Here is a 10159-nt window from a genome sequence, read left to right as displayed (position 1 = left end):
ATCCTAGGCAATTATTAGGCGTCTAAAATTAGAGGAGATGAATGCACAAGGTTTCCTCTGTGGGAGATGGTCTCTCTCGGAGGATGTTCAGGGAGAGTGTCCGGGAGCGACTGCAGCTCTGGCCTGTGGGGTCTGGACCTCCCAGGGAGGCAGCCGGGCGGTGGGATGAAGGCCTTTGCGCGTGCGATCTCGGAAGTGCTTTGGAGAGTTCAGTTTTCAGCTTTGTGGAGGGGCAGCGTGGCTGGAAGCCTGTTTCTTCCCAACCTGACTCATTTAGCCTGCAACCTCTGCAACATTCTGCAGAACGTGCTTTCTGCTTTTAAGTTCTTGGATCCTTCTTTTCTACGATGTAGGGCACACGTACTTACGAAAAAGACACGGGGAGGGGGAACTAGCTGGGCAGTGGGCCCCAGCACTGGCGCTACCTTGTTTTCCACCGTTCCCCAGCGCTGAGACAAGGCTTAGATGCAGCCCTAGGGCTGGCTCACCACAGGAGCAGCTCCAGAAAGGCCAAGACCACCCTGGACTTGGCTCCTTCCACGCCAACGTGCATACTAGAAAATACAAAGCCTTCCTTTTTGTGGGAAAAATACAAGCACGTAAGGGTCACGCTCAATAAACGACACTACAAATGCAAACGGTGGTGGAGCTGAGATACTTGCAATGATCTACAAATACGAGCAACAGAGGAGATTTTGGGACACCTCTCTGTGTCCTCATTTCAGCTACTCTAATAACAGAGGAGCGGGACCCAAAACATGACCCTATGAGCCAACTCCAAGCCAGGGCTTCCCTTGCTGTCAGCTTTTTCACACGAGTAGTATTTTTATCTTTGACATGAGGTTTGTGTTGAGAAATGAGTGTACCCATGTCTACTCTGAGGCTCAGGAAATCTGGACTCTGAGCACTAAAGCTCTGAGCCTCCATGGGAGGATTTACTTCTGCCTCTTAGCCTTTAGAATAAGAAAAGAGAGTGTGACAGTGGCCAAGCAGAGGACGGAGAACAGGGCAAGACTTTGCCGTTCTTGTTTCAGACTTCCTTTGCCTGCACTGCACAGGAAGTGCCAAAATATGTAAAAAACTGAACTTCAAGGAGACAAAACCCTAACGCTCCTCTGCTCCCTTCCAGGCAGTATTAGAGACAGAGAGCTTGTTGCAATTTCATATGACATTGTGTGGACATAGATGCACACTGGTTTCTCCTCCAAGAAGAGGGGGGACTCAGCTGGATATGGCCCTGAGCAGCCTCATTGATTTTTTCATAGAAAAAACCTGTGCTAGCTTTGAGGTTAGCCCTGCTCGGAGCAGGAGGTTGAAGCAGAGATCTTCCAACCTCAGTCCATCTGGGATTTCAGCAGAGGAAGGGGTAGCGCAGGCTTCTCTCTTTCCGCCTGGGATAGCCACCGGGGAGGCTATCCCAAGAGTGACCAGCCATCTGGGGCTCTACCTTCAGTGCAACGGAGGTCTTTCCACCCAAACCCTAGCAAGGCACGTGTGAGTTTTGCCTTGTTCTAGATGGTTCTCACCCCCAAAATGTCGGTCCTCAGATAAACAGAGCCAGAGGCAATCTCCCAGGTCACTGTTAGCTTGGGGTTGGCTAAAAGTCATCCAATATGTGTGGGAGACGGCAGCAGCCTCCTCCTCTTGGTTAGATTTGGGGAAATGAAAGCTGTAGCTTGCCTCTGTGGGAATCCTCCCACCAGGCACTACTGCAGCACCAAGACACCCTGCTCTGCTCTGGCTGTAGCCTGAGACCGAGGAGGAATAAAGCACGCTTGCATGGGGTGGGTCGAGCAGCAGGTGTCCAAGGGAGGGTGAGGCAGTAGCCCACCGCGGTGGGCAGGGGACGGTACCTACAGGTGCTTCAGCAGGAGCAGACCCTCCAGCGAACGCCTCTTCACTGCCCGCAGATCGTTGTCCTGGAGGACTCTGGAATGAGACAAACGGACATTTACTGTTACACCAGCTGCTTGCCAGGAGGAAATGGGATTTTCAGGGGAAAATATCCTGCAGTAGCTTTACTAAAACGTCTCTTTGAGTCACTCCAGGGATCATCACCACTCATCGCAGGAGCAGGTACTTGCTCCTAGCCTGGTGAAGCTAACTGTAGCCTGATCGTTGATTAAATAGGCACAGGGATGGTTCCCTAGGATGGGAGGGACACAGCTCATGGCGTTCGCCATCCTAGGAAGCCCTGGGGATTCACAGCCCTCCTTGCTGAGCAGCTCAGCTTTGAGTTCAGATGGAACCAGTTTGTGTGGGTGCTTGTGCTCATCATACCCTTGGCTTAAAAAACAGATGAAAGGATTGAAAATACCTGAACTCCTGACATTTTAAGTGCTAGAGGATACTTACAAGTACTCGGCCCATGGGTATTCCCTCCATGCTTGTTTTTCGATGGAAGAAATCGAGTTGCCAGTGAAATCTCTGCGAAGAAATGATTGACACTGTCACACTCAGGAAAAACCCTTCCCCTGCAAATTTGGCTGCTGAGGTGGAAGCGGAGTTTGCCTGGAGAGGCAACAGCGTGGCCACCCCGGCTTCACCCCTCGGTGCTGCAGCATGAGCCCCCCGAAATCAAGATGTCTCCTGCCAGCGACTCTCTCCTAGGTGTCCTGGGAGGGGTTACCAGGAATGAGAAGCCGAGGAGGGGAAGACGGAGGGGGTCTGGCGGGGCAGACCGCCGCTGGTACTCACAGGACGGAGAGGGCCCAGCGGCGGGCAGCCGGCGGCACGCCGGCCAGGGCGGCATGGCTGCAGTCCAGCAGCCGCCGTCGGCAGCGGCAGGGGACCGGGCAGACCCCCCCGGGCCGCCCCGGGCCGGGGGCCGCCGCCAGCAGCAGGGCCAGCAGGAGGAGCGGGCGGCCGGGCCGGGGCAGGCCCATGGCGGAGCAGGCCCGGCCGGGGTCACCGGGCAACGGGGGGCCGCAGGCCTGGGTCCGAGCACAGGCCTCGCCGCCGGGCATGGCCGCGGCCCCTCGCCTCACGGCTCGGAGCGGGATCTGGGGCTGCGGGCGTCTCTGCCATCAGGAGAACATATACTACAATATAAATACAGTCTCTGGGAGATCACCATGGTAGGGGATGTACCGCATCCCACGGCGGGCCCTTCCCTCCCTTCAGTATCCCCCCTTGTGAAATGCTGCATCTTGCTTCCCATTGGGATCTCTCTAAAGTCAGCGTCCAGCCACTGGATCTTGTTTCACCTTCGCCTTCCCGGTTAAAAAGCTCACCTGGTATCAGCTGTCTTCTCCTGGATCAAATCACCCCTTTCCTCTCTTTTTTGCTAAATGAAACGGGCCACGCTCCTCTCATTTCACAAGGGATCTCGAATCATTCCTCTGGCTCTTCCCTGAGCGCTCCCATTTTTCAATCATCTTTTTTTCCAAAGACAGAGGTCGAAAAATCTGAGCAGGGGTCTGATATCAAATAAGCCTTCCCCCCCCACCACACAGCCTTGTGATTCGGGGAGCTTGATGCCCCTTCCCGTCGCTTGTGCTGCCTCTGAGGTTCATTCATCACACAGAGTTACAAAATTTTACTTAATTTAATGAAAAACCTGTTCAAAATTAGAAAGAATCTTTGCTTTACATCGTGATAATGTCCCAACTACTTGTAGCTGGGGCTCAACCCATGTGGCACAACACATTATTACAAGACTTAGGCTTATTCCTTTAAAAGAAATTTAACTTAGAGAAATACTTTTTTCTGTGCCTGTGCAGACGTGTGTAAGCACCACAGCTACTCCTGCTGGTGAGATGTCTCCTTCTGCCGTCTCCGGCTTTCTCCTGCACATCAGAGCGAACCTGAGCTGTAGGCTCTTGCAGGGAGGGCTCGTTCCTTTTATTTTTCTATAAGTGCTATGCACATCTGTCATGCTGTCTAAATAATAATCATGCAGCTAAGCTGGCTTCCATATATAGCTGACCTGGATAAGTTGACAGGAAAACACTTCCTCTCCAAAACCAGCATACATTTTTGGGCTTAATTTTAGTAACACGAGGTTTATTGCCCATTTCTTTTGCTGTTACGTATTTGGAGAAAAAGAAAACATTGGATATGACGCACGTGTCATTTCACAGGGTTAGACTTTCATTCCTAATCAAACACCGCAGAACGTTCGGAAACGATGTGAAGACAGAGCTGCACTAATTAGATGGCATCTCCCAGCTAGGGAGCTCATCATCAAAACTGAGATCAGACAAAACTTCATCTTCTTTGAGGTCAAACTGTTCCAAGGACAATTCACTGACCTGGGAAGAGAAATCAAGAGTAAATTTCTTTCTCTACAACATATTCTAGCTTCATCCCTCTGCACATGGAAACAATATATTTTTACCACGTACAAGAGACAGCCTCCCCACAATTTACCAGCTCAGGAACATTTCTGTTTTGGAAAGACTGACTGACATCACAAGACAATGAACCAAAAGGACACCCAGCAGCTCTCCTCCCAAGCAAGTCCTTCCGAATTCCTGTCTGTTCCTCTTCCTATCAGGCTGGAAGGTGCCTTGCGGAGACAGAGTGCCAAATTACTTCCCACAAGGTACCACCACAAGACCATCACAAGGGAAGTCAGATGGCAGGGGAGGCGAGGGATGAGTCTCTGGTAAACCAGGGGTTTGAGAAGCAGCAGGCTTTCTGTTTGACTTTACTGCTCACTTCTCTTACGGTCACTGCATGTTAGCTCAGTTCTCTGTGGGTTTAAAAGAAGTCAGATAGAAGGGGCAGCACAGAGGAAAACGCAGAGAAAGAAGACACCAGCAGAAATTTCATCTTCTCAACTGATAAAAAAAAAAATAAATCTGGTGGACGTTAGTTACTTCACACACCAAAATACCTATTTTCAGTAAGTATAATTTCAGTAAGTATAATTTCAACATTTCAGTAAGTATAATTTCAAAATTTCAGTAAGTATAATTTCAAAATTTCAGTAAGTATAATTTCAAAATACCTATTTTCACACACCAAAATACCTATTTTCAGTATTTTTCAGCTGCTCTTCAGTAAGAAAGGCAGATAGTTCTGCCCATGGACACTAGGTGACTCAGTGTCATCAAATGGAATAACGTGCCACAAGGTTCGTTAGACGCTTCCTCCAGGCAGACTGCAGGAGGAGTTAGACACTGCGCAGCGAGGTGCTGATGCATCATGTGAGAGCGATGCTTGCTTTCAAGAGACTGCTGTATCCGTGATCTCCCCTGGTAAGCAGCAGTTTTCAAACTAAGCGAGATGAAAATCCTCTGCTCATGACTGGCTGCGTGCAAAGGCTGGCACGCAGAACTCGTCTCACTGAGCACGATGACAGAAGTTTTACTGTTGTACCTGAGGTATTTTTGTTCGATGCATGCTAACAGGTCCCACAATTACCTGCAGGGATTTCACAAAAACTTTTATTTCACCAAAGCTTTTAACAATCATTCCCTCTGGGTAAGGATAAATTTATGAAGTGCATTTCTAGATGGGAAGTTTGATTTATTTAAGAACTTATTAAAAAATAATTTGATTTAACCTACTGTGGCTTCACCAGGATTTTCACTCTCACAGATTCTATGAGAGCAGTCCTGGACACTGTCATGTGTGAGACTTGTCAAGCTGCACCGCAACAGTCCTTTACCCTAACAGCTCACTTTCCTGTGCCATCTAAAATATACATGCATTTCTGTACAAAGATACCCAAAAAAGTAAGATTTTTAAAACCTTAGCGTGCTGTACAATTCCAAGATGTGATTACTCCCTGGGATTTAAGTCGAGGTAATTGCCGCATAAAAGGAGGATGTCAGAGGCTGTAACAGTTAACAGCTGTATCTCCGATCTCTAGGTGTAACATACAGGTCTTGTGGAAAGGCTGAATATCCCCTGGTTTTACCTGAACAAGCCCCTTCAGTTCCTCTTCTGTTAAGGAGTCTGTGAGCTCCTCTTGGGTGGAATTGTACTCCACGGCCACTTTCCCGTTCTCTGAAACAAGTACAGAGAATAAACAGCCAGAGACACGGTTAGTTACTACTGTGTGGAATGACAATAAACCTAAACTCCAAATGGGACAATTCTGCTTTGTAATGGCTTCCAGAGCGAGTGGCTGGTTGGTCTGAATGAGTGTGCTTCTTTCGCTGGCCTACCTGCCTGTCTTCTCTGCAGAAAACCAAGTGGCTCTTAGTAAATGGAATGGAAACTGAAATTGAGGAAGCAGAAATCTATGGAGAGGATGGAGCATGTTAATTGCCGGTCTCCGTGTACGTGATGGATCAGAAGGCAGGAAGCACTGCAAAACATCTGACTCCAGAAACCCACCTTTTGAAAGAACACCTTAAAGAACCCAGGGGAGGAATGTGGCAGATGAAAGGCCCCTGTCTGTAAAATGAGGATAGCGACACTGACCTGATCCGATCAGGGTCTGTCCTGATAAGCATAAAAGACTAAAGTACTCAGATACCACATAAACAGGAGTTACCTAAAAGCTCAGAGAGCACAAGACCTGGAATGCAGAGAAGGCAGATCTAGCAGTTCCTGGATAGGCACAGAACCAGCTTCTGTGATTAAAAAGCCAAAGGAGATAGTAGCCCCAAAGATGCAACGCTGAACGCAACAGTGGGGCACGGACCTTTGATGGCACCTGGTTGGCTTGGAACCAGGACAGGAACGTGCAAAGTGCTGCAATTCAGTTCATGTTACCCCTGGAACCAGAACTTCCCCACATCCCTATTCGGCATGCAAATGTAACCTTAACAAGCTCTCCCTGCCAGGGTTTACACTCTTGGAATTTGGAGTTTCAATGACTTATTTATCATAAAAAAATCTGACCTCCTGTCGGATTTTCCTTTCACTCACATAGCTCATAGGGTGGAACCACTCTGTCAAATCATTACAGACCACACCACAAGTTTAATTTTGCCTGAGACCCCCCAGGCCTCAATGAAACCCAAGAAAGGTTCAGAGAAAAAGAATTCATATCAATTATCATGAAAGTTATAATATCATTAGCCCAAACACCCCAGTGTTTAATACCAAAATAGGCCTTACCTAAGACTACGAGGAGTATCTTCTGAAAGGCGCTAGACAAAGCCTTCCCGACTGCGAGTTTCTGAACTCTTCTTGAGGCTGTGACAAACCGGAGAGGATCTGAACACAACAAGCAGCGTGTTACCGATACTCAGATGAGACTCTGCATAGGAAGCACACGAGCCGCATTGTGCTAGGAAACGTAACCAACACAGCTCTATGGATCCGATAAGAAAGCTGCTTATGTTTCAGGAGTCGCTGGCAGCATGGCAGCACCCTCACAGGGGCTTCGTGTGCCAACCCACAGCAGCACACGATCCTCAGCCCTGTGTCAGGACCCTGCCCAGGGCAGCGGACAGTGCAGAGACCCGCTGGCACCTGAGCCGTGCCACAGACACAGTATGAAGACTCACACGCCATGTTCACACCAGAAGCGGCTGTGATGCGGAATGAATAGCGCTGCAGGCGAGAGGGAGAGAACAGAGGGTAGGAAAGCGATACTGGTGTGAAGCAGGGAGGGAAGAGGCACGCTCAGGATCCTTTGCTGCATAGCACAGCAGCTCACAAGGCCCTGCACAGATCCTTGCCTCCAGCTAAATTCAGATACTTTGTCAGACCCACAAACTTTGCAAAAGCAAGATGGACCAGTGTCTGCGACAGCTGCTAAGGGAGACTTCCAGCTGCATCCAGAACGTACCTTCACTGTTTTCTACGTCTGCCTCGCTGAGGGCAACTCCCCTGGTGCGTACCCCATGGTCAGGCAGTGTCACCTCTACAGCACACAGATATTTCACGGATCGCTTCTGTAATGTCTTCCCCAGTTCCTCATTCTCACCATCAAAGCCAGATACATTCTGCAGCTGTTGGGAAGACCACAGATAATTAATTTTGATTAAATAGGAAGGGGATGTTATGACCACTTGGGCCTGCACAGCGTGTGACTCCAAGGCAGAAGCGTGTGGTGGAGGCAGAGCAGGGATGTTTACTGTTTTGACCCTCTTTTAGAAATACCTCATAGTCCCCATCCTCTCGGAGTCTCAGTCATCTCAGACGCTTTCAGCACATGAAGACTACTGTCAGGCCCTGGCACTGCTTTAATCACAGCCGCCCCCATTTTTATTAGCAGAAGCCAAGCCAGGGCCCTCACTCATAGCAATCTTCTCTCCCCAGGCTTTCAGAACACCCCCATTTGTGGTCCAAAACGCAGCTCCTGTAGCTGTCTGTTATTTGCTGATTTGAGGACAACTCTTCTCATTCCACCAACCGCTCTAATTAAGAAGAGGATGAGGGGAAGGATGATGGATGAATTTAAAGGGTCCCTTACTGTGATGATGCGACTGGACCAGCCGTTAAAGCCAAGGTAGTGGTTGGCCAACTCCTGGCACTTGTTGCTGTTGAGAGCAAGGACTTGTTGCTGAAACCCTTTCTGCCTGGTGCAAACGCAAACCTGTGCAGGAAAGAAGAACCCTGGTTAGCCAGGCTTTGCTTGCAAGATTCCCACTACAGACACACCGTTGATGGCTCCGTGAGAATCATCCGAAGGTAACCTACTCCCTGACCGCATGTGTGCTTCTGAGATGTGTTAAATCTTTTTTACCCAGGAATGGGCCCTGCCAATTATTCCAGAGGAGGGATGCTGCCATTTTACTGCTTAAAAGCTACCTGGGAGCCAGCGGTGCGGGATGTCACCGCAGTGGTAGCGTCCAGCCAAAAGTTAGTAAACTTTTTGCTCAGGGAGCATCACAGAGATCAACAAGTATTTCATGTTATTCTACCCTGCTGCTGGAGGTCATAGTGCTGAGTCCTGCAAGTTTCACACCTGCGGCCGTTCTGCTTACCTTCAAGGGAGATTTCTGGAACAGCCTTTGCCCGTTGCACGCGCGCTGGGCTCTGCTGGCATCTCCACCTGAAAAAAACTTGATGACGGCGTAACACCCAGGCCCTGCCACAGCAGCGTTTCTGTGCACTCGCACCGAGTAGAGTGGCCCAAATTTGGAAAACGCTGAAAACAGGGAATGCTGAGGAAAAACAAGAGAAAAAAGGGTCTTTTGAAATATCTATGGGTGCTCTAGGGGCTGAGCAACAGCGACAGAGAGAAGATTACTCACAAGACCTAATTACCTAGAAAACAAGGAAAGTTTTTAGTACTGTTTAACGGCAATAAGCCCTGGAATAAGCAGTGAGACTGAAGACGAGTATCTCTCCATAAAAATAAGCTCAACCCGGCTGGGCCTCTGGCCCTGACGACGCCTCATCTCCCTTATCATCCAGCCTCTGCATCGGGAGGAGAGCGCTGACAGACATGGGATTTTCTGTCCCCACTGTCATCCTCATCCCAGACTCTGCCTTCCTGCTTGTGTGGGCACACTGTTTTGCCGAAGCTTTCAGTGAAACATTAGCACGAAAATTTCCAGGCAGACTAACGAGGTTTTGTTCCAGCTCTCCCACCTTGCGCTGGGCTCCTAGTAGTTTTGCTGCTCAGACCACAAAACCAGCCGTGGCACGGGGGCAGAAATCACCCTGGGGTGGCCCGACAGCCCCTCGGGGTTGCCCTGCGCCCAGCGTGGCTCAAGGAGACAAGGAAACTAAAAAATGATTAAGAACAAACACACAAAAAAATAAACGGGAGGGATTTAAAAATATATTATTAGCACAAAGGTGAAGCCATCAGTACAGATGGGGGGAACTGGGGCCTCAGCTCCAAGGGGGGAGAGGGACCCTGGGGGGATCCCAGGCCCCGCTCCTCAGCCCTGGGGGGGTCCCGGGCCCCGCTCCCCAGCTCCTGAGGGGGCTCCCGGGCCCCGCTCCTCAGGCCCGGCCCGAGCTCTCGCCTCACCTCCAGGCCCGGCTCCGGCTCCAGCCCCCAGACCAGCAGCGTCTGGGCGCTCCCCGCGGGCACCCGGAACTCCACCACCTCCGCCATGCCGCAGCACCCCGGCTTCCCGCCCCGCCATCGCCCGGCCCCCTGCCCGCCCTCCCGCCTCAGCCGGGCCGCGGCCCTCAGCCCGTCCTGCCCCCCGGTGCAGCCCCGGCCTTGGGTGTGAGGGAAAAGCCCCCCAAATCCGCCCCCCAGCCCCACACCCGCCCTGCCCCGGCGGCGGCTTGTCCCTCCCGGCCCCCCATGGCGGCCTGTCCCCGCAGCCCCCCCGAAGGCTAGAGA

The 10159-nt window shown here is 50.6% G+C and overlaps 1 protein-coding gene across 3 annotated transcripts; it reads right to left on the bottom strand.

The window, feature by feature from the left end:
* Window positions 1-3264: 3264 nt before the first annotated feature.
* On the bottom strand, window positions 3265-9941 carry RDM1 (RAD52 motif containing 1). Of its 3 annotated transcripts, none has more exons than XM_075522845.1 (7): window positions 9836-9941; window positions 8838-9017; window positions 8324-8446; window positions 7697-7859; window positions 7021-7119; window positions 5870-5958; window positions 3265-3377 (listed from the first exon to the last, which is right to left on the bottom strand). In XM_075522845.1, exons 1-7 carry the CDS (start codon window positions 9920-9922, stop codon window positions 3312-3314), a joined length of 807 nt encoding a protein of 268 aa, XP_075378960.1. In that variant the 5' UTR covers window positions 9923-9941; the 3' UTR covers window positions 3265-3311. The 3 variants fall into 3 exon arrangements, with proteins under 3 accessions (XP_075378960.1, XP_075378959.1, XP_075378961.1); XM_075522844.1 differs by lacking the exon at window positions 3265-3377 and adding an exon at window positions 3518-4253; XM_075522846.1 differs by lacking the exons at window positions 3265-3377; window positions 9836-9941 and adding exons at window positions 3518-4253; window positions 9222-9409.
* Between the last annotated feature and the right edge of the window lie 218 nt (window positions 9942-10159).

Source organism: Mycteria americana, chromosome 22 (assembly GCF_035582795.1).
Source record: "Mycteria americana isolate JAX WOST 10 ecotype Jacksonville Zoo and Gardens chromosome 22, USCA_MyAme_1.0, whole genome shotgun sequence".
Classification (NCBI taxonomy): Eukaryota; Metazoa; Chordata; class Aves; order Ciconiiformes; family Ciconiidae; genus Mycteria; species Mycteria americana.
This window is presented reverse-complemented; position numbering and strand designations above follow the sequence as displayed.

What these genes read in the sequence shown, in the direction of transcription:
- RDM1 (XM_075522844.1), bottom strand. Translation starts at nt 9,922, where the DNA reads ATGGCGGAGGTGGTGGAGTTCCGGGTGCCCGCGGGGAGCGCCCAGACG. An exon ending in TCCAGAAATCTCCCTTGAAG is followed by an intron (nt 8,447 to 8,837) that starts GTAAGCAGAACG and finishes TTTCCTGCACAG; the next exon opens with GTTTGCGTTTGCACCAGGCA. An exon ending in GGTCCAGTCGCATCATCACA is followed by an intron (nt 7,860 to 8,323) that starts GTAAGGGACCCT and finishes TCTTCCCAACAG; the next exon opens with CTGCAGAATGTATCTGGCTT.